Below are 25428 nucleotides of genomic sequence, written 5' to 3'. Positions count from 1 at the left end.
CTTTTCAGTACTGTTCATTTAAAACAAGATTTTCTATTTTCTTAATAATACTTGGCTCCTAATCTCTGTCAAAACATAAAATAATGATTTCCTCAAATGTTGGAAATTAGTCGTGACTAATAATTTCCTAACTAAGCATGAGCACTGTTTGGTTTTTCGGAAGAAACAGAAAAAAATAAACAGGATTTGAATGAAAAAGAACAGAAACAGAACAGGTCAATCAAAAACAGATGACCTGTTTCTGTTCTGTTTTTTGGTAAAAACAGAAAACAGCTATTTCCGTTCAAAAAACAGCTGTTTAAACAGCTGCTTGTTTGAACACTTAAAGATTAAGGAAAGAAACGTGACGGTGAAAAAAAAGTTTTGGCTGATTATCACAAAGATAATAATAGCATCATTTGTTCAAGTCTGTGCTTCCCAACGTAGGGAGCAAGCCCCACTTGTGAGGCATGGTAACATTTTGGTGGGTCATGGGCAGTACGGGCATCCTTTGGTCAAATATATTTTAGACTCTTAATTTTGAAAAAGTGTTTTTCATGTGAATGACATCACATTCAAATGCATTTAAAGCTAAAAAAAGATACATTATAGTACTGCAGTGATGTTACACATTGTATAAAAGGTGTTGTATTCTGACAATATTTCTCATAAGTATAAAACATGCGTAGGGGACGGGCCCAAAAAAGATACCAAGTTAACAGCCTTTTAAGCTTCCTTCAGGTGAATTCATGTAAAATTTCAAATAAGCAAAACTTAAATATCACGAGGGAGAACTAATATTTTAGAAATGCCTAGGTGGGGCATGGCCAAAAATCGATTGAGAACCACTGGTCCAAGTTTTTAAGCTTATCACTTAAAAAAATTCGTGTCAAATAATGGGCAGTCAAAAATGCCGGTTCACTGGACACACTAGTAGCTAAGTAGGTACGCTAAGATGCCTTAGAGCGATATCTGGCAGTTTTGGGAATATTTCTTCATTTTGAGTCCAGAAAATAAATGGACCTCCAATCTGAAGATATTAGATTTCAGTCTCTCATTAGCTTCTCGTCTGAGTTGCCACTTTTTAAGGATAATACTTTTCTCTAAAAGTAACACTTTTGAGGAAGCGTAGTGCTACTGCATCAATTTTTACGCAAAAAAAGAACAGTTTTTTTAATAAAGAGGCTAAAAACTTTCTGTGCATACAAACATGATCATTCTTTTTTTCTTTTTGGTTGTTTTCTTCCATTTTCCTGTTCCTTATACGCTATTAGGCTTAAACAGCATCTCCTCGAACTTCCCGGTAATGTATACTAGTTATTAGAGACAGTTCGATAATAAAATAATTGCCTATGCTTCCCAACGTAGGGAGCAAGCCCCACTTGTGAGGTATGGTAATATTTTGGTGGGTTATGGGTAGTACCGGCACCCTTTGGTCGACTATATTTTAGACTCTTAATTTTGAAAAAGCATTTTTCATGTGAATGACATCACATTCAAACGCATTTAAAGATAAAAAAAGATACATTATAGTACTGCAGTGATGTTACACATTGTATAGAAGGTGTTGTATTCTGACAATATTTCTCATAAGTATAAAACATGCGTAGGGGACGGGCCCAAAAAAGATACCAAGTTAACAGCCTTTTAAGCTTCCTTCAGGTGAATTCATGTAACATTTTAAATAAGCAAAACTTAAATATCACGATGGGGAACTGGGATTTTGAGGCCGGTTTGTTGATGATGATATTTCTGTTTGGGATCATGGAGAGATAGTACTTAACACTTTTTTGACTTATCCTAACACTTCGGATTCTAACCTTCAGTTCACCTTAGAACTAGAAGATAATCATAAAATGCCCTTTCTAGACCTCTTGACCTCAATAAATCTCTCAGTCTTGAGTTTTTGATTTATAAAAAGCCTACACATCATTACTCTTCAAACCACCCTCCTTGCGTAAAAAGAGGAGTAGTTATATCTTCGGTGGCTCATGTAATAAGAATATGCTTAGAATCTCATATAGTCCCAGAACTGAATAATCTGAAGGACATTTTGTTTTACAATGTTTGTACCATAAAGTTACTGGAATCCATCATAGAAAAAAGACGAAAGAAAGGCAGAAAAGGATACACCAGCTCCACAACCCCCAACATATATCATCCCTTTGGTGGGTGATAAGAAAATCTTTGACGTTTGACCCATATTTTACCAAATTAAGTGAAAAACTGCAAAGAATTCTGAAAAAAACATAACCTAAATACCACCTTTAAAATTCTAATGAAATACAGAGTTTTTTTTTTTTTTTTTTTTTTTTTTACAGCGGTAAAGATAAAAGCAGTCCCATTTTGGGTAGTGGTGCTCATAGGGTTCCCTGTTTTGTTGTTGTTGTTTCTATGTTGGAAGAACCCACCAGCAGTTGGGGCAGAGGTTGTGGGAACACAGGTCCTCGATCGACAAAGCTATGGGACTACGCCAAAGGCATGAGACTTTTTATTCCGCCTTGGCTTAACATTTCTATGGTAAAGCATACCATTTCATTTTATTTGACAAAACCTCCATTAATGCTCGTTAAAGGTCTCATGCAAGTTTTCAGGGAGGCAGTTGAGAAAAACAAAAAAAATCTCATTCATAGAAAGGTAGCTCTCAAAAGAGACACTGGAGAAACCTATTTAAGCCCCATTCATAATGAACTAATTTATTCTGGTCGTTTTTGAATAAATCAACAAAACATATTTTGCAATTTAACAGAATACGTGATATTATCTTACCCAGGGAGCGATTGGCTTTTAAAAATACTTTACATAAATTGAAAAATTGAATTGACATACATTCTGTATGTTATTTTTATTCAATTATCCTTTCACCGTTACTTTTAGAGGGTCTTCAAATCTTAGTTTTGTGTTTTTTTTAATTGTTTTATATATATATATATATAATCTTTGGATTTTTACGTGTATTTTTTTAATATTGTGCGCTGAGGATAGTGAAGCGGAGGTCTTGACTTAAATATTTTGCATTTTTGCATTGTAATCTATGTTTTTGACTCTTGTATTATCTTTGTCTCTCACCTGTTTATGTTTTTTTCTCGTTTTGCCATTATTCGCACAGTGTGGTCTCAGATATTATTTAAAAGACAAGTTTTTTCAACTGAAAATAAGGAGCAACATTAAAACTCAAAGGAGCAGCAATTTTTCCGCATAGGAGGGGGTTTTCCCCTCCTCAATACCTTGCTCTTCACGCTAAAGTTCTTAGCACTTATAAATAAAAGCTTCCCATTGTAACTAAATAAGCCCTGTGTTTCAGAAGTCGTTCTTAAAAAATTGGGACGAACAGTCAAACTTTAGCGCCAAGAGCAAGGTATTGAAGGGGGTGGGGTAGCCCCTTCATATACATAATAATTTTTGTTTATTTTGAGTTTTATTGTTGCTCCTTACTTTCAGTAGAGATAATTTATTTAATATTTGATTGTTTTCCATATAATACCGGTTAATCTGGCTCACCCTCGATAAGAAATTCCCTCCCCTAATGGGAAATTCCTCCTTGAAAAGTTTATCCCCCATAAAATACACCCTCATCCCAAAATTCCTTCCAAATAATCCCATCCTCGCTGAAATCCCCCCTGTTAAATTTCTCGCAGAAGATTCAGCCTGAAAAATTCTCCTTAGCATGATTTCATTTGAAAAAGACTTTAAGTTTCAATCGTTTTTTCGATCACTCTTAAAATTCCCCTTTCTGTGGAAATTATTTCCTGGAGATCCAAACACGCTAACAGTTCCCCTCAGACAACTCCCCCAGAACATTTCCACATGCAGAATTGAATAGACAAAGAGAAAGTAAGACAATTAAAAAAAGTGTATAGGAATTCTATCAAATCTCCTCAGTGTAAAATTTGTCCTGAAATGTTCACCTCTGGAACGTTCCCCCATATAGAAAAGTATTCCAATGGAAACTTAACCCGAGCACAAAATAACCCCCCCCTCTCCCTGAAAAATATCATTATACTTCCTAATCACAAATTCTATGCGTAAACAGCGGACAAATTTATAACGAATTGTGGGAAAAAATGGGTGTGAGGTGGCTAGTTGCCGTCCAATTTTTTCGGTCAAACCAATCTTTTTTTGGCACTAGAACATTTGATTTTTGTTTCAAATGAGCCCCCATCTGATCTTCTAGAACCATTGGTTCGATGTGATCACCCATAGAAAAAAAAACACACATTAATGAGCCTTCTTCTGACTAAAAATACAAATTCAACATTTTTGCAGATCGAAGATTGAAACATCTTCATAAGTGTTTTCTATTACGCTGAATCTGACAGTTTGATTTTTATCAAGATTCTTTGACTTTTAGGGGGTGTTCCCCCCTTTTTTGAAAATCAGGCAAATTTTTTCAGGCTCGTAGCTCTTTATGGGTAACGCTGAACTTAATGAATCTTATACGTTTAAGTGGGTATATGAGCTTGATATTGCTAACACTTCAAACTTTTGTTTTAAGAACACGAGTGGGCATGCTTTTTTATTATGGTGGCCTGTTTTCGTGGTTCATTCCCAAAGGAAGAGCAGAGCCCCCTTCCCTCCGAAAACTCTTTATCTAACACTATTTCAAAGGTGTAAATATGAAAAAAAAGCACTTTTCACCCCTACTTGGATTCTTATAAATTTGCACTACTGTAATTATGCAAATCAATACAAAATGAAAATCACGCTCCTTTATAATAAAAGCGTGTAACCACGCTTCTTTATAATTTAAAATTTTGGTTTAAATCCCTATTTTCTAAATTCTGAAATTCACGAATATTTCATTCTCGTAGCACTAAAATAAAATCAGAAACGGAACAAAAAACAGCTACAAAAAAAAAAAAAAAACAGAAACAGGGTAAAATAGCTATTATAAAAACAGAAACAGAACAGAACAGACAAATAAAAAAAAAGATCATCGGTTTCTGTTCTGTTTCTATTTTTTTGTATGAACAGAACAGAAGCAAGTGCTTTGAAAACAGAACACAAACAGAAAACAGAAACACTGTCAATGCTTATTCCTAACGCAAGGAAGGGTGCAACCTGATGGGCGGGTGGTCAACGTACTCTGAAACCAAGATGTTTGGGAACCAATAATGTGCCCACAAAGCATGATATTTTCTTGTTTTTTTTTTTTTTATTTACCTCTCGTGTTTTTAGTTTTTATTTTTGGTTTATACATTCTGTTTTGAAAAAGAAAAGAAAAGAGCAATGCAGAAATTTAAAGAACAGTATACTGCAGTTAAGGCGTTATTGCAGCGCTAAGTCACCAGAAACAGACAAAATGTTAGACTTTGCTTTTACATCTCACTATCCTTGAAGCGCTTACGTTGGCACCATCTACCCATGAAACACCAGAAGTTTTCATAGGAGACACAAAGACAAAACACACACAAAAAACAAATGTTTTATGATGGACTTTGAAAACAGTATATGAAAATTGTTTTACGTGATTTTACTTAATAACTAATTATTTTTTTTTTTTCTCTTTCTCTAAAATATAAGCTGAGAAAACAGATCCCTAAGTATTTCACTGCAGCCCTGTGGTTAGAAAAACTGATGTCTGAATTTTAAAATACTATTCAAAGAGAGAACTAGCGCTTAAGTCGGCATATTTGCATTTTACATTTCACACCCGCTCGCTTGACTTTGCAACTAGGGCATCCAGCTCACGTATGTAGGCATGTTTCGTTTTGCTTTTGTTCTTTTTAGTGATAATTTTAAGCATTTTGAACCTATAAATTTCTCATTAGTTCTTGTCTAGCTTAAAAATTTTAAATTTTCTTTCACAGATCGGTCGAATTGGGAATGTTCAAGTGGTGAATCTTCAAACCCCAGAATGTTCATATTGCGGAAGCTGTGTCTTATATACTGGGACTCCAATCCACGAGCTTATGCACGCCATTGGTTTCTATCATGAGCAGTCTCGATGGGATAGAGACGACTATGTAACAATTTTTGAGGAAAACATTGATGCAGGTATATCAAAAACTGGATGAGCTTAGAATCCATACCTAGCTCTTTTATAGGCCCTGCTACATATAGTACAATGTATCTCCCTATTATTTTGTATTAAGGAACCTATGAACAATTTTAGGGGGGGGGGTCTGCAGATTTCTATGTAAGCTTTTGTTTTGTCATATACTTCCTACCTTCTCCAAGACTTAATTCCACAAAATTTTAATGCAATTAATACATTGATGAATTTCAATGATTCTGGCTGCTTTTTCTTTTTTTATTCAGTGTCTTCTCTCTTCTTGTAGAGTTCACTTCAAAAGGTTAGATCTTGTCTTTTTTTTTTTCTTTTTTTTTCTGAGCACTGAGGACGACTTGGCGGAGGTCTTCGTCAAAATATTTACTTAGTTTTCGTTTTCATACTTTGCTACTGGCTGATAAAATCCTCGTTTTTTTCTCACCTAGTTGATTTTATTTTTCATTTATTATATCCTTTCTTTTCTTTGTTTCATACGCCATGTATAGCCAGTGTGGTCTTAGAATATAATGGTGGGGGAGGGGGGTTGAGTCATCCCAAGAGACATAGTAACTGGATCTTTCAACTATGGCAAAGAAAATGGTTATCACAAAATTTTGATCGGATGACTTTGGGGAAAAAAGGTTATGGGCAGTTGCCCTCCAATTTTTTTTATCACTTAAAATGATCACTACAACTATTTGTTTTCTTTCAAATGAGCTCTCTCCCGATCATCCTGGAGCATTGATCTTACAGGATCTACCTAGAAAAAAAACAGACGATTTTGGGATAAAAGAGCCGTGGGAGGGGCCTAGTTGCCCTCTAATATTCTTGGTCGCTTGAAAAGGGCACTAGAATTTTTTTTATCACTTAAAAAGATCACTACAACTATTTGTTTTCTTTCAAATGAGCTCTCTCCCGATCATCCTGGAGCATTGATCTTACAGGATCTACCTAGAAAAAAAACGGACGATTTTGGGATAAAAGAGCCGTGGGAGGGGCCTAGTTGCCCTCTAATTTTCTTGGTCGCTTGAAAAGGGCACTAGAATTTTTTTTTCCGTGATAATGAGCCCTCTACCGATGCTCTAGGCCCAATGGGTCGGTACGATCACCCTTGGGGAAAAACAACAAATAAGCACGCATTCCTGATTTTTTTTCTAACAAAAAGTACATAGTTCCACTCTTTTGCAGTTGTTAGCTTGAAACCTCTACAGTACAGTTCTCTGATACGCTGAATCTGACGATTAAATTTTTATTAAGATTCCTGGATTTTTTTTTGTGTCTGTGGGGGGGCCGGGGATCCCCGCTTTTCAATAATCACACAAATTCTCTCAGGTGCTTAGCGCTTTATGGGTCAAATTAAACTTAACAAATTTTATATACCTACAAAATTGCAAAAGTCTGTAGCCATTACTATTTCCTTTCCTACACCAAATTTACCTACGCTAGGATGCCATCTATCACTATTTCTACCAGCCTGGGTGTTAAAATCTCCTAGTAAAAACACCATATTTCTACCTGGTACTCTGTCTATTTGCTCTTGTAACTGTAAATAAAATTTATCTGAGTCACTAGTATCGCCATCAGTTTGCCCTGCGAATATGACTATAATAATGATAATTAATAATTTATTTGTTACCCGCTTGTTTTGACAACTTAAGCGAAGTAAAAACATTAAGGAAAGAAAAACAAAATAACACAAACAACACAATCAACACAGTCTAATCAAACGATGGTAAGGACCCAAGCGTTGACAGGTCTCAGCACCTAATCTAGCATATCATGTCTGCCAGGAAAGGGCACTTGTTTGGTTAGTCTTACCACTCAAAAAGAATTAATGGTACTAATCAGGACTCCCAAAGAGTACTTCTTTGAAAAACAAAGGACTACCTTCCAAAAATTTTCGTGCATGTTGCACTTCACACAACACTTGCACGTGATTCCACAAATGATTTCTTTGGGTTTTCACAAAGTAATAGCTTTGTTTATTTTGCATGTGTTTGAAATAAGTTTCTGATCTTCATTTCTTCTGAGTTGTTGCAAAACGGTCTATTACCATCAAAGTGTTGCTTAGGGTTGGCCAGCCGAGGTTAGTTCTAAATTACGCCGATCATACGTTCCAATGCTCTGAACCTAACACAAATAAAGATGCGTCCGTTTAGCGTCCCGGCATTTCACCATAACATAATTTGGTCATCGTTCTTTTTTTTTGCCATAGATTCTGTCATTACCAAGACTGTCGTAGGACAACACGTCATCGGTTCTTTCTGCCAGCAACAATCTGTAATTGTTTTCTTTTGTCATTGGATAAACTGTTATTGTTTTTCTTGTCATCAGAAAAACCCTCATTATTTTTCTATCGGACAAATTGTCACCGTTTTGGTCCCACTTGACGAATGGTCACTGACTTTCATTGCCATCAAAAACAGCAACGTCGTTTTATACTTCATCGAATAAATCGTCATTAATTTTTCTTGCTATAAAATAATGCTATTGTTTTATTTATCCTTGTAAAAACTGTCATGGCTACACCAACCATTTTCCCCATTGAATCGATGGCATGTTTCTGACAACCCTTGTGGGTTTGCTAATAATGCGCTTTTAAGACAATCAATACCTTAAGGAATCACCCGAATCACCCTAATCTCGTCTATTACAAGTATTTTTAGTTTGTGTGGCCAAACTATTGAGAATTAGTTGGGCGGTCTTGCCCTAACTTTTATAGCTTAGATAAGAGATCAGAATAAACGACAAACAAGAGCTAAGAGCTCATATGGCACTTGTGATGAGGCAAGAAGAGCTAATAGCCAAGAGCTCATATGGTATGAGCTCTAACAAAATTCTAAGAATTAATAGATTGATTTAAAGGAAAATCAAAGGCTTAATGCCGGTCAGGATTTAAAATAAGAGCTCTGAGTCACAATGTCCTTCTAAATATCTAAATTCATTAAGATCCGATCACCCACTCGTAAGTCATAAATACCTAATTTTTCTAATCTTTCCTTTTCCTTTAGCCCCCCCCCCCAGATGGTCGAATCTGGATAAACAACTTTAACAAGTCAATTTGTGTAGCTCCCTGACACGCCTACCAATTTTCATCGTCCTAGCACGTCCAGAAGCACCAAACTCGCCAAATCACTGAACCCCTCCCCCCCAACTCCCCCAAATAGAGTGAATCCAGTACGGTTATGTCAATCACGTATCAAGGACATTTGCTTATTCTATCCACCAAGCTTCATCCTGATTCCTCCAGTCCAAGTGTTTTCCAAGATTTTCCCCTCCAACTTCCCCCAATGTCACAGGATCTGGTCGGAATTCAAAATTAGAGCTTTAAAGCACAAGATCCTTTTAAATATCAAATTTCATTAAGATCTGGTCACCCTTTCATAAGTTACAAATACTTCAATTTTCAAAATTACCCCCCTCCCCCCAACTCCACCAAAGAGAGCAGATCCGGTCCGGTTATGCAAGTCACGCATCTTAGACAGGTTTTTATTCTCCCCATCCAGTTTCATCCTGATCTCTCCGCTTTAAGTATTTTCTAAGATTTCTGGTCCCCTCAGCTGCCCCCCCCTCAATGACGCTGGATCTGGTTGAGATTTAAAATGAGAGACCTGAGTTACGAGGTCTTGCTAAATATGAAGTTTCGTGAAGATCCGATCACTCCTTCGTAAGTTAAAAATACGTCATTTGGTCTAATTTTTCAGAATTAACCCCCCTCCCCAATAGAAAGGATCCGTTCTAATTATGTAAATCAGGTATCTAAGACTTCTGCTTATTTTTCCCACCAAGTTTCATCCCGATCCCTCCAATCTAAGCGTTTTCCATGATTTTAGGTTCCCCCACCCCAAACTCCCCCCAGTGTCACCAGATCCTGTCGGGATTTAAAATAAGAGGTTTGAGACACGAAATCCTTCTAAATATCAAATTTTATTGAGATCTGATCACCCGTTCGTATGTTAAAAATACCTCATTTTTTTAATTTTTCAGAATTACCCCCCCCCAACTACCCCAAAGAGAGCGGATCCTTTCCAGTTTCCCCTCCCCCAGATTTCAGGTTTCCCCTCCCAGCTCCCCCCCAATGTCACAAGATCCGGTCGGGATTTAAAGTAAGAGCTCTGAGACACAATATCCTTCTAAATATCAAATGTCATTGAGATCCGATCACCCGTTCGTAAGTTAAAAATACCTCATTTTTCTAATTTTTCAGAATTAACCCCCCCCCCAACTACCCCAAAGAAAGTGAATCCGTTCCGGTTATGTCAATCATGTATCTAGGACTTGTGCTTATTTTTCCCACCAAGTTTCATCCCAATCCCTCCACTCAAAGTGTTTTCCAAGATTTTAGGTTTACCCCTCCCAACTCCCCCACCAATGTCACAGGATCTGGTCGGATCCCCTTCCAAACATCACATTTCATTAAGATCTGATCAACCGTTCGTAAGTTAAAATTACTTCAATTTTTCTATTTTTTCTGAATTAACCGACCCCCCCACTCCCCCCCAGATGGTCAAATTGGGAAAAAAACGATTTCTAATTTAATCTAATCCGGTCCCTGATACGCCTGCCAAATTTCATCGTCCTAGCTTACCTGGAAGTGCCTAAAGTAGCAAAACCGGGACCAACAGACAGACAAAACGACAGACAGACATACCGACAGACCGACAGAATTTGCGATTGCTATATGTCACTTGGTTAATACCAAGTGCCATTAAAAACTAAAAGCCGACACCTACCTCCCCCGGAATCTTAAAAAAAATCATTTAACTTCTCCGGTTTTGTGCCAGAGATTGAGATATTCAGATATAATGAAACTCGCATCATTAGAAAGTGTAAATTTTGTTTTTTCGATTGAACGGAGCAGAAATTTATTTTTTAAATTCAGGAATAAATTTACAGCTTTTTAAGTTTCCTGTTGTGTTAAATACCTTGATTGAAGTCTTTGCAAACACAGAATATAAATTATTTATGCTATAGACACATTGATTAGGCAGCGTTTCGTATAACAATTAGCAAAAGATTACAAGTTTACTTTGCTTTAAACTAACCTCTCGTTAGCTTTTCGGACTGTTGACACATCTAAGATCCCATATCAGTTTATGCCCAAATTGCTTCAGAATCTTCCTGTAGTAATGAGAAAATTTGCCAAAGGACCCTTTGTCTTTGATGCTGTTAGCCGACGCTGAGGATCGCAACATGACATTTTTGGTATCGAACATCCTTAATGAGTTTCAACGTCTTCTTTTTATCTCTATTTCTTTTACTATTATTTCTATTTGTTTTATCTCTACTTCTTTTTAACCATTTCTCTTGGCTAAGGCGTGGTCTTTGTGAGGACTTTTTCTGCTGGTCCTTAGACTGACTTGACTTTCCTATAAGGCGTTGGGAATTCACAGGCTAAAGTCAAAGGACTCAGAGAAAATTTATGGACATTAATCGATTGAATTGTACTTATGGAGGGGAGGGGGAGCCAATTTAAAAGATGATATTCTGATGCTTGTTATATAGCTCTCTAGAAAAAGGAGAAACACGAGAGGCTAGTAAACATTGTTATTAGTTACATTGTTATTACAAACATTGTTATACACGAGAGGCCTTTCAAACATTGTTATTAGATACCTAGAATATAAGGATAACAAGGAATTAGCGAAGCATGTTGTTGCTTGTTGTTCTCTTCTTAAGGAGAATTAAATAAAAAAACAACAACATATTTTTCAACTGAAAGTAAGGGATACCATTAAAACTTTAAACGAGCAGAAATTATTAAGTATATGAGGGGTTCACCTTCTCGTCAACACCTCGCTTTTTACGTTAAAGTTCGAATTTTGTTCCAATTCTTTAAGAATGGCCCCTGAATCACAAAGGCCGTTTATTTAAAATAAATAGCTCTTTTGAAAGTACTAAAAAAAGTTTAGCGTAAAGAGCGAGGTATTAATGAGGGTACAAACCCCCTCATAAACGTAAGAATTTCTGTTCGTTTTAAGTTTTAATGTTGCTCTTTACTTTCAGTTGAGAAAAACTAGTTTTTTCACTTGTTTTTATTTAATTTCTGATGATTTTTTGAATAACGCCTTCCCCCCGAACCTCTACTAGAAAAATCCCTCGAAAACGTCTGTATACTTCTCAATAACCGATACTATATGTAAATAATGGGCAAAGCTTATAACTTGCAGCTCTTTTCCGTGGACTGTTGGGGATTAAGTCATCCTCCAAGCTATAGTTATTAGATTTTTCACTATGCTGTACAAAATAGCTATCTCAAAATTTGATTCGTTGACTTTGAAAAAAATGAGCGTGGGAGGGGGCCTAATTGCCCTCCAGTTTTTTGGTCATTTACAAAGGCACTAAAACTTTTAATTTCCGTTCGAATGAGCCTTCTTGTGATATTCTAGGAACAGTGGGTCGATACGATCAACCCTGGGAAAAAAAAACAAGCAAAAAAAAACAACAAAAAAACACGCCTCCGTGATACTTCTTCTGGCAAAAAATACAAAATTCCCTATTTTCGCAGCTAGGAGCTTGAAACGTCTACAGTACGGTTCTCTGATGCGCTGAATTTGATGGTGTGATTTTCATTAAGATCCCTTGAGACTCATTAAGAATCATTAAGATTCTTTTAGGGGTTTTTTCCCCTTTTTACGAAAATAAGGCAAATTTTCTCAGTCTCGTAACTTTTGATGAGTAAGACTAAACTTAATGAAACTTGTAGATTTAAAATCAACATAAGAATACAAATCTTTTAATGTACATATCTATTGGTACCAAAATTCCGTTTTTTAGAATTTTGGTTACTATTTAACCGGGTTGCTCCTTACTTACGGTTGGTTACCACAAACAGTTTGATATATACATGATAAATGAAAATTCCCTAGATGATGATGATAGTGAAGTGACAAGCTCACCAGTAGATGGAATAGAAACTTGGCAAAAATCAATGATTCCTGGATGTTGAAGTTGGTTCATTGCAATTATCAAGCAGTCATGAAGAGATTTTAGAAATCCAGACATGCTGGCTAGATGATACTCTCATCGACGCCAACAAGAATTTATTGAGGGAAAAATATCGTCATGGCCTTATAAGCACTACGTTAGCCTTGGCTGATAAGTTCAATACTAAAAATTAGATTGATTGAATAAAATACGCGACTATATCGTCAGAAAACATTGGTTTGCTTCAACAAATGTCAACGGTATTGTGGAGATATATCACAGTTTGAAGTTTTCCAAGTTGAATGATGGTACAAGGCAGCTGTTTACTCTATATAATGTTTTTAATGAATAATCTAATATCAAGGTTGCTTCTGTGCAAAGTCAAAAATGGGAGTGACTGAATTTGCAGTCCCTGCAGTCACCCACACTGCAATTCTAGTGGGTTATCCCATAGGCAAAGCTCACATAACATGAAAAATCTCAGTCACCTATTTGCCTGTAAATCCTGTGGACGCATGGTCGGTCGTAAATCAGAAAACATTAGTTTGCTTCAACAAATGTCAACTGTATTGTGGAGATCTATCACAGTTTGAAGTTTACCAGGTAGAATGATGGTACAAGGCAGCTGTTTGCTCCATATAATGTTTTTAATGAACAATCTAATATCAAGGTTGCTTCTATGCAAAGTCAAAAATGAGAGTGACTGAATTTGCAGTCCCTCCAGTCTCCCCCACTGCAATTCTAGAGGGCTTTCCCAAGGCAGCTGTTTACTCTAATATGTGAATTATATGTCTAATATGTGAATAAAAAACATTACTCTAATAATATTTTTAATGAATAATCTAATATCAAGGTTGCTTCTGTGCAAAGTCAAAAATGGGAGTGACTGAATTTGCAGTCCCTGCAGTCACCCACACTGCAATTCTAGTGGGTTATCCCATAGGCAAAGCTCACATAACATGAAAAATCTCAGTCACCTATTTGCCTGTAAATCCTGTGGACGCATGGTCGGTCGTAAATCAAAAAAACTTTAGTTTGCTTCAACAAATGTCAACTGTATTGTGGAGATCTATCACACTTTGAAGTTTACCGAGTTGAATGATGGTACAAGGCAGCTGTTTGCTCCATATAATGGTTTTAATGAATAATCTAATATCCAGGTTGCTTCTGTGCAAAGTCAAAAATGGGAGTGACTGAATTTGCAGTCACTGCGATTACCCCACCGCAATTCCATTGGGCTTTCCCATAGGCAAAGCTCACATAATATGAAAAATCTCAGTCGCCCATTTGCCTGCAAATCCTGTGGACGCATGGTCGGTCGTAAATCTTTGAATCATTTTTGGTCTCTAGTAGTCTTCCAATGGCTCCCAGAATGGATAGAATATTTGAATTACAACTAATCTATAAGTATCTACCTTAGTTCTGCCCTCTATGATAGACTATAAATAGATGATAGACTATTTTCAAGAATTGAAAATAATAATTTTTTATTCAACTCTGAAAAAGTTATGCCAGCTTTGCCTCTCACGGAGACTATTTGTCTTGACTTTACTACAATTAGTCCAGTTTCTCAAGTCTTTTATCACTTCCACCAAGTTGATAATTCAAATTTGAATGGTTCTTGTAGGCAAAACGGGGAACTAGTACATTTTCAAACATTCTGAGTTTTGCCTATTGGGAAAGTCCAGCAGAATCGCAACGGAATTGCAAAAGCAATTGTTATTTGCTATTGCCTTTGCAGCATCTTTGGTCTACAAAAAAGTGACCCCACTAAAGAAACGTAGTAACAACATAAGTTGAGAAAATGCCTATCAAAGGTATTTAAGGAGGAGGCATTTATCCATTTCCGTCCCTTAAAAGAAGAAAGAAGCAAAAGGATGGAAAATACATACCATTGTAAATCGGATCATTATGTAAACAAATAATCTGATGTGTTGAACAAATAATGTCTTGAATAATCCAGATGCTTGAACCGCGGTTAACGGCTATAAAATAATCCAAATAAATAAATCCCAGCAAAACTCAACTCCTTCACTCAATATGTAGTTTAGTTTAAATACCAATTAAAGGCTTGAAGTCAAAGATAGTGCTCCATGTGAGCTTGACTTCAAAAGTAAGTTTAGTATAAACGAATAAGCATAGATAGATAGATAGATGGATACATGTTTATTTACAACAAGAAGTAAACCATATTAACAAACAGCACAAATGCCTAATGGCATACTTAAGCGCGCTGTATATCACCAAAAAAAAAGACAAACGAAAAAACCGTCATCACTTCAGCTTAAACTAATGTGCACTTCTTACGGAAATCAAACTTCATCAATCACAACGGAAAATATTACGGGAGACCAGCAACATGATTTCTTAATAGCTTCAGAAATTGAATTCTATCATTGCAATTTCTCATAGCTATTGGGATTAAATTTCAAACTTTCGGACCAGTATGACGCAAACTAAATGTCGCTCGCACTGTTAGCCTAATTTCAAAAGAAAAATCAGAACTATGAGATGTTGGGTAATTGTGGAATTGTGAATTTGTCGGGAATAATCTTGGGAAATTTAGTGACAGTTGTCCAAAAACATAATTATGGCAAATATTAGAAATGACAATAAAATGATGTTGATGAACAGAAAAGAAACCAGAACAGCCATAAAGATGGCTAACTGAGGATCTATTATTAATATTAAAAGTTGATCTAAGGGATTTATTTTGTAGAATTTGAAGAGGTTTAAACGTGGAAGGAAAAGTTGATGCCCAAACAGAAACACAATAAAGAATATATGGATTAACAAAAGAAAAATATATTGTCTTTAAAATATCCCTTGGTAAAAAATGGCGTAAACGAGAAAGAATGCCGATATTTCGCGAGATTTTAGAGACATTGTTTTCACATGTTCGCGGAAAGACAGATTTTCATCCAAAATTATTCCAAGATATTTAAATTGATCAACACGTTTTAGTACCCTATCATTTATATAAAGAGAAAACTGTTCTGTTTTCTGAGAACTAGATCGAGAAAACAGCATATATTGACATTTCTTCTCATTTAACGAAAGTAAATTTCTGGCGTACCAATCCCCTGCAGATAAAAGTGTGTTATTAAGATTATGAAAAATTATGGATAAATCAGCATGGGATGCAAAAACAACAACATCTGCAAACATTACAATTTTACAAGGCGGTAATACATTGGGCAAATCATTTATAAACAGAAGGAATAAGGTTGGTCCAAGGACAGATCCCTGAGGGCCCCCATAACTTGTCAAAAAACTTCCTGAACGGATACCATGACATTCAATTATTATTTTTATATAATATTAATTTTCAATATTAATTTTATCATGACATTCAAGTTTTATATCCGTAAGATAAGTTTTAAAAAAATTTAAGGATTTTGAAGCAAAACCATATTTGTGGAGTTTCATTAACAACAGACGATGGTCAACTTTGTCAAAGGCCTTGGCGACATTAAGAAATACCGCCAACGCATACTGATCACTGTCGATTGCATCATTTATCTCAAGCAGAAGTGGATGAATCGTCAACTCCGTTGATTTCCCTTTAATGAAACCAAACTGAGAAGGATGAAAAATATTTTCCCCCAATTAAATAATTATGGAGTGGATGTAGTAGTAGTAGTATTAATTTATTAACCAAAGGAAATAACACAGACAAAATCAATCGGTAGCACACCAAAAGCGTTGCTTGCGAGGGTGTGTTACTAACAAAAAGAACAAAAAATAGAAGAAAAAAAGAACGAAAACAGAAAAACAATGAGTTTATCTAAAATGAGCAGAAAGGTGAAACCGTGTACCGAGAAAAAAAAAATCATATAAATAATTCATACATAATCAAACAACATAATATCATGATCCCGAAGCAAAAAAGGAAAACAAAAGAAAAAAACAATAAACAATTATTTTCAATACTAAATCAATCAATCTCAATCTATTTCAAAGGTATACCTACCAAGAAACCCCACACGCAGCACGGCCTTAAATTGATTAATGGGCAATTCTTTAATATTTGGAACAAGCTTATTCCATAGCTTAGCCCCTCTATAAATAATTGAAAAAGCAGTCCTACTTGAAACTAGGCGAGGAACCTCAATATCTCCACTTGTTCGAGTTCTATGATCATGAATATTAGACCTATCCCGAAAACTTCCTGTAAAACATTCTGGAACGCACCCATAATGGTACTTATACATAAAAACCAGTGTATAAAAATCACGCAATCCGGCTGCAGGCATTATATTTATCATACTATACATTGACCTGACCGAATCCCGGTTCCCTATTCCACAAAGTGATCTAATGGCATTATTCTGCAGTACGCGGATTGGGCGAAGTATTGAGGGGAATGTCCCAAGCCATACAGACGAGCAATACAAAATATACGGATGAATCAGAGAAAAATATAATAACCGTATAACATTTGAAGGAAATAAATGTTTTAGTTTACGGATAATCCCTAAATTCCGCGATAATATTCTACTTATAGCTTTTACATGGCACTTAAATGATAAAATTTCGTCAATAATAATCCCAAGGTACTTAACGGACTTTGACCGTTTAACAATTCCCTTCGGTGTAGCTATTTCCATAATCCAAGGATAATAATTTGGGGACCGTGAAAAAATAACAAAATTTGACTTATTTATATTTAGGTCAAGGCGGTTTATCTTCAACCAAAGACATGTCATAGTCATTGCTGCATTAATTGTTGAGGTAAGTTGTTGTTCAGTTGAGGCAACACACATCAATGTCGCATCATCAGCAAATAAGGGTGTAGTGATCCTGGTTCCCGAAGGTGCGGGATTCACTATATCCCCTATTCTAGAAGTAGTTGCAACAGCATTTGGCAGATCATTTATAAAAATCAAAAAAAGAGTAGGCCCTAACACAGAACCCTGGGGGATACCATATTTAACAAGACTCTTACTTGAAGAAAATCCATTAATGTGAACATAATGCTCTCTATTTTGGAGATAATCACAAATCAAAGCTAAAGTAACCCCTCTTAGTCCATAAAATTCACATTTTCGAAGTAGTAATTGGTGGTCAACAGTGTCAAATGCCTCAACCAAATCAAGAAACAGACCCGCTACTTTAAGCTTATTATCAAGAGCTCCATTGATCATCGAAGTTATATATGATAATGCCATCTCTGTGGTTCTCCCTTTTCTGAAGCCAAATTGAATTGGATTTAACAGATTATGCAGTTCCAAATGATCATAAACTCTAGTGTTAATACACTTTTCAAGCAGTCGAGAAATAACGGGTAAGACTGAGATAGGCCGATAATTTCCTAGATCATTCTTATTACCGCCTTTAAAAACAGGGGTAATCTTAGCAATTTTCAAGCAATCAGGAAACGTTCCCCGTTTTAAGCACAAATTAATGAGAGAAGTAAGAATATCAGCAACATAAGGAAACGCTATTTTCAACACCAGAAGATTGAGTGAATCACTACCTGCCGATGTATTTTTCATCCCAAAGATAATTTTCTCTACTTCATCACAAGAGAAGGGTCTCATATACATAGAAATATCAATTGGAGTCTTCATAAAAAACTCCAAGGGAGGATCATCATCAGAAGATACTATACGGGAAGATAAATCTACGCCAATATTAGCAAAATGTTTGGAAACAGCATTACATATCTCTTCGGGTTCCTTCGTTGGTAGGCCATTCTGCATTACTACTTCATCGGGAATAATAGAGTTCTCTGTCGATATCACACTTTTAATTATTTTCCATGTTTTTGCAGGGTTACCACAAGTCTCAGTGAATTTATTTACGAAATATTTTTTTTTGCATTTCTCAGTAATTTATTCAGGGCATTTCTATAATTTTTATAAATTCTTTAAGCAGATCGGATCATTTCCATTATTTATGGCATTCTTATAAAGTTTATCTCTTTTATTAATACAGCGCAACAAGCTAGGCGACATCCATGGTTTCTTAGGATTATTTTTCCTTGATGACGAACGAACCATTATAAATGTTTTTGTCACTAACAAAATTAGTTTATCGTAAAATCTTTGAAAACTCGTATTTATATCATCCGTAAGGTCTATTAAATTATTCCAATCAACTTCTGCAATTGCCTGCTTAAATTTTTGAAGGTTACTCTGGCTAAATACGTGCATTGGACTCTTAGGAATTATTGTTGCTAACTTTTGGGGAATACAGAGATCAAATCTTGTTGAAATCCCAAAATGATCGGATACATCTGTAATAATAACTCTTGGAGCTGAAAAAAACAAATTTGAAAAAATATTGTCAATTAGCTTTGATGATGAGGTGGTTATGTGCATATATTTATAGTTGGAAATAAACCATAGGACATACAAAGCCGCAAAAAATCCATAGAAACACTCGCATCAAGCTCACTTAGGTCAATATTAAAATCCCCGAGCATCATAAATGGATGTGAACTAGTTGCTAGTTTCTCCAGCTGCTTATCCAAAAGATCCATAAAGATTGGTATGGAGCCAGATGGCGGCCTATACAATATAATAACAAATGCATCTTTAGGTTTCAGCCTAAGCTGAAGAATAAATGGTTCAAAAACCATTTCCTGGTATACTACTAAGTCATTTCTTACCAAAACCTCAATATCGCTTCGAATATATGCACCGTTTCCTCCATGTTGTCGAAACTGTCGATTCCTATTATAGAAATTATATCCTGGTATATTTAAAAGAGCGGAGTTGTGGTCATTCAGCCAGGTTTCAGTAAGACCGATGACCTGGAAAACGGAAAGATCACATACTTCATTTAAAAAATTAAACGAAGAATTTAATCCTTGGCAATTAAGATGGAAAACATTGAGGCCTCTCGCATCTCCATACTCAGATTGGATTCCATCTTTAAACAAATATTTGGAACTAACAGATCTATAATGCCCTGCTACCCCAATGTCATAACTCCGATGTAGCTGCTCCGTAAATATACCCCCAAAATCTACATTAGAAGCTTCCAAAGTATTAAGACGGATACTGCTCCGGGAATGACGATCATAATTATCCATTGTCATTAAAAACAAAATAAATCTCGGTACATGGTTTCAATAAACATAACAAACAGACACAAAAAAGAAAAACAAAAATGATCCACATAATAACACAAATAAGAAAAATAACAGGCCATGAAAATATTGCCTATAACCCGTTCATATAAAGCTCAAGCTTCTAACACAACGGCTCATAACTTAATGATAAGCACACATCACAATATCATAAGAATACTTAAAAACTAACTTAACAAGACTTCAATAAGACTTGATCACCAAAATACATAAGTTACGGTATCAACAGATTCTTTGCATTGTACCAAAGCACTTTCGCTACAGTGTTATCTTTTTTTACACAAATAACAGGGGGTAAGGTAGGGGGTACCAAGAATTCCACTCCTTTATCCACTAGACATTTACGGATGGCCAGGAGTTCCTTGCGTACAATACGCACACGAGGCGTAACGTCATCACCAATAAAAATATTATTATAAGTGCTGAACTTTTTCCCTTTAAGTTTCTTCGCATTTTTCAGAAGAGAAAATCGAACTTGCGTATTATCCACTTTAATTTTAACGAACTTTTTAGAGCACTGGATAATACTAAACGACGGCAAATTTTCGCTATTTAATGATAATCCTATTACCATCACTTCTTTAATCAAAGACTCAGCATCCTCAAATGGTACTTCATTCAATCCCCAAAATAATACATTGCACTCATTACTGCGATTTTCCTCCACAAATGATTGGCTGACTACTGAATTTATTTCCTCTTTACACTTATTAATAATGTCCGTTTGGCCCTCCACAATATTCTTCAAAATCCGAAGTTCCGATTTAACTGATACAAGTTCATTCTCCAGCATATTATTTTTATTTTCAATCGTTGTAACACGATTAGTCACTGCACTAATATCTGATTTTAACTCCAAGAAATTATGTTGGAGCGCCTCAATGTTTGTATTTATGGATTGGACCATTTCCAGTATTTTAATAATATTTTCAGCATTAGTTCTCTGACAGTCAGTGAGAACGCTACCATCGGAATTATTTGTCGAATTCATCACAGGGTCCGATAAGTCCGCTTCTGTTCTGTTACGTTTACCGCTGCCTTTCTTTCCCATAGTAACAGTATGAAAATAAGACTATTCGCCTAATTTAAATGAACTATATTTACCCACGCTAGTTCCTAGCGTGCAATGAACATATGCGTTAAAAAGGAACGTCTTACACCAAAAGATATTTGCAAAAATACCTTGCATAAAACAGAAATCGCTGGCCAAAAATTACAGCAAGAAACTCCTTCTTATCCAATTATCAATTAAAGTTATTTCATGCTATCACGAGTATTCACAGAGTCAAAACATTACATAACACTATCTTTTCCAAAAGTTTACTAAACACTGATAAAAGTGATATACCTCTATAATTTGAAGGATCACTATTAATTCCGCCTTTATGTAGTGCAATAACATTGGCTTTCTTCAACAAATCAGGAAAGACTCCCTGCACAAATGACAAGTTATATATGTGTGCAAGTCATGGGGCAACATCAGTTGCTACCTGCTTTAATATTCGAGTAAAACAACCAAAGTCATCAGACGAAGAACTATTTTTAAGCTTCACGATAATTGTTTTCACATGTTGGGGCGTCGTTTCAGAAAAATCAAAAGGGTTTTTCAGTTTGATGATCATTATCAAAAGAAATGGTAGGGTCATTTAACAATGGAGAAAAAAAATCCGATGTAAGCTATTTTCCTACTGAATAAAATAATCTCCCAAAACATTCAGGATTTCTTTACGGTCAGTTACCTTCCTTCCATCAACTTCCAGGCAATCAACACTAGATCTAGATTTATGGCTAGGTCGAATTCTTTCATTAATCAACTGCCAAATTTTTTCATATCTGACTTATACTGAATAAACTTATCTTTATAATATGTTGTCTTTGCATATCTAACAATCGAATTTAACTTATTTCTATATGCTCTATATTCTTCAAAAGAGGCATCACTTGGAAAATACCTCTTATATTTTATATTCTTATACTTAATTGAAATAAAAAATCCATCGGTAATCCAATTTTGTTTGAATATTTCCCATGCATAAACTTAGTTGTAGTAGCCTCCTCTCTGAGCCGTGTCATATCAGAAATAAATTTAGAAAATGCAACATTAACATCATTTGAACCGTAAAGTAGACTCCAATCGTTACTATTAATTAGTTCACGTAGTAGCTTAAAATCAATCCACTCATATTGTTTATGTGAAGTATCATCTCTAGCATTCCAAACGTGTATTAACTCTCCCTAAATCAAGAAGAACACTCACCAGGAGAAGGTCTGACATATCAGATAAAATTACAGAGGCTTTCAGTGCTTTAACTGCATTAACAGAAAAAAATATATTATCAATCAGTGTAGCTGCAGTATTTGCAACTCCAGTTGGGAGAGAAGCTCTTGGAAGAAAACCAGCACACAGTATAATATTCAAAAATTCCTTATGAGTACTAAGATCTAAATGCAGTAAATCAAAATTGAAGTCCCCTGATATAATAACTGGTTTGTTTGACTTGCCAAATTTTAAAAGAGCCGACTCGAAAACCTCGAAAAAACTTTTTGGGTTACTCGATGGAGGACTATATACTGAAACAAATATAAACGAATCACCACTCGTAGGGTTAATTTCCACAAATAGCGTTTCACATAAACCCTCTTCCCCTGATATCTCCTCTTTTACATTAAAAGACCAATCCTGGTGAATACAGATCACCTGTATACCTCGTGCATTCAATTTCCTATTGCGAGACACACTTTTCATCATAGGAACCTCGAACATAGACATAGGTGAAGAACTAGACAAAAACATTTCACATATGGCCACAATACCTTTTGGACTAGATGATAGCAAAAAATTGGGTTCATTATACGTACTCTGTAAACCTTGAACATTAACATGAAGCACTGCGACTGGGATTTTACATCTGTCGGGCTCACACTCTAAAATGCCTTCTGAAGAAAAATCACAGTCTGGTAAATTTTTAGCATAAGGCACATCTTTATTACCACCAATAGACGTATTGAAAATCGCATCTAATTTTAAACGGGAATCCAAGAAAATCTGGAAGCGGTCCCTACTTCACAGTCACAAGGAAAACAAGAAACTACCATTTATTTATGCTATCGACGGCTCGTTAGCGAAATCATGGATTTCAATCACATCACTAATCGATTTGCAAGGAATATTTTGCGAGCCACTTTTCACATAAATAACTCCTCTCATGGTCCACACGTTCTTCTTGTCAAATTTGTTGCGCGCTAGTTTGAAAACTTCCTGCCTTTCTTTGGTGAGGGCCTCGTTGACAAAAATAAGCAAACCTTTGAGCTTTTTTCGATTCCGCAAGATTTTGACAGATGTCACTTCAGACACAAAGCTAAGTTCAACTGGTACCTGAGACTGATCAAAAGACCCTAAACGCCTTACAGTCTTGAGCATAGTATTATTAAGATGTAGTCCCATATGTGCATTCAGACGATCTAAGACTTTGTCGCCTAGAGTAGGTAGGTCCCAAGTGGTCGTTTCAATCCCAGAAACAATGATATTGTTAAAAAGAGAAGTCTGGCTAAGATCATCGAGTTTAGTTTCTAGTTTTTGAATTTTAGCACCATTTTGGGCGATTTTGCACTTCAAATCATTAAGACATTTCTCAATTTGATCGAATTTAGACTGGAACTGCAGTTCTATGGCTTTATACACAGCCTGTGTTATAGTGTCCAAAAATTCATTTCTAAACTGCTGTGGAGACACGGTGTCTAACTTCGCAAACTCATCATCTACCTGTTTTCTGATCTCATCTCCAATTCCCTCTCGCAAAGTCAACAGATCACTTTGTAGTGACAAAATTGAGTTCGATAAATCAATAGGTAGACCATCCGAATCCTTCATGCACAGCTTAATAGCCCTCTGAAAATTTTTTCGCCCATCGTTTAAAGCGTCAACATGCTTTGTTGCGTAACGCCAAATATTCTCTGACGTCACGATCTTAACTTCATCACTACAATAACAGGTAACTTCATAATTACAGCCAGTTGCGCAAGACCAACCAACTAGTTGGTTGCGCAAGCTGTCGAGATTTAAGCATGTGTGAGATGTAAGCACTTCTATAAATTCAAATGAGCACCATCTTTCATAACCTAAAAAGAAATTATGACCTTAAAAATAATAAACATATGCATTAAAGTTCGCGTGTTTTGTCCCCTTTTAAAACCAAGCCCTCACTCGTCACTTCTCTTTTGACCGTTCTTTGGGCATTTCCTTTGTTCTTTCTGCCAATACAGTGTTTGGAAGGACCGATTTCGCACAAAAAAATCAAACGTTTTCTATCGCTGCCACCTTCGAACGTAACCATGAGAAATCAGCCGATTTTTGTCAGAGAATCGGGGTTGGTATATTGAAAATTTCTGTAGTCAAAGTTGATTACAATTTATAGAATCTAGTTAAATGAAGCTTCAAATCAAGGCTGTGAAGTCAGAGTCTTAGTGAATTTTTGCTGAATGGAGTCGGAGTTGAAGTCCACATATTGAAAATGTCTGGAGTCGGAATTGAAATCAGAGTCGGTTATAATTTATAAAATCTAGTTAAATGAAGCTTCAAATCAAGGCTGTGAAGTCAGAGTCTTAGTGAATTTTTGCTGAATGGAGTCGGAGTTGGAGTCCGCATATTGAATATGTCTGGAGTCGGAATTGAAATCAGAGTCGGTTATAATTTATAAAATCTAGTTAAATGAAGCTTCAAATCAAGGCTGTGAAGTCAGAGTCTTAGTGAATTTTTGCTGAATGGAGTCGGAGTTGGAGTCCGCATATTGAAAATGTCTGGAGTCGGAATTGAAATCAGAGTCGGTTATAATCTATAAAATCCAGTTAAATGAAGCTTCAAATCAAGGCTGTGAAGTCAGAGTCTTAGTGAATTTTTGCTGAATGGAGTCGGAGTTGGAGTCCGCATATTGAAAATGTCTGGAGTCGGAATTGAAATCAGAGTCGGTTATAATTTATAACCGACTCCATAGGCCAGATCCCAAGTCAGGATAGGATAAAGAACTTCCCGGGCCGTTGCTGGTGCATAGGGTGTCGAATCGACGTTTTGGATGCTTGGTCTTTTTTACAGTTAGCAAGCCTTTAGCCAGACCTTACGGCAGCTGGAATCGATCCCTGGGTCCCGTGTTGTCAAGCAGAGCATATACCAAAGTATTATTCCCTAAGTCAAATGGACCAAATCTATTGAACAGATAAAAAAGAAAATTCCTTAATATTATATAATATTGTTCCTTAATATTAATTAAGGAATGGGTTGTCCCCTCCGCAATCCCTCGCTCTTTACGCTAAAGTTTTTAATTGTTTTAAAAAGTAGAACTGTGGCAAAGAGTCAAACTTTAGCGTAAAGAGCGAGGGATTGCGGAGGGGACAACCCATTTCATATACGGAGTAATTTCTGTTCGTTTTAAGTTTT

At 35.9% G+C, this 25428-nt stretch overlaps 1 protein-coding gene across 1 annotated transcript in view; it reads left to right on the top strand.

Moving 5' to 3' along the window:
- The first annotated feature begins 449 nt into the window (after positions 1 to 449).
- The window catches only part of LOC136037577 (zinc metalloproteinase nas-7-like), a 46838-nt gene continuing 21859 nt past the window's right edge, over positions 450 to 25428 (top strand). The window contains exons 1-3 of the mRNA XM_065720298.1: positions 450 to 463; positions 2301 to 2499; positions 5751 to 5976. Coding sequence (XP_065576370.1) covers positions 450 to 463; positions 2301 to 2499; positions 5751 to 5976 — 439 coding nt within the window. The remainder of the gene's footprint in view (positions 464 to 2300; positions 2500 to 5750; positions 5977 to 25428) is intronic.

The sequence above is a fragment of the Artemia franciscana genome, chromosome 17, assembly GCF_032884065.1.
Source record: "Artemia franciscana chromosome 17, ASM3288406v1, whole genome shotgun sequence".
NCBI lineage: Eukaryota > Metazoa > Arthropoda > Branchiopoda > Anostraca > Artemiidae > Artemia > Artemia franciscana.
Note: the sequence above shows the minus strand (reverse complement) of the source record. Positions and strands in the feature narration are given on the sequence as shown.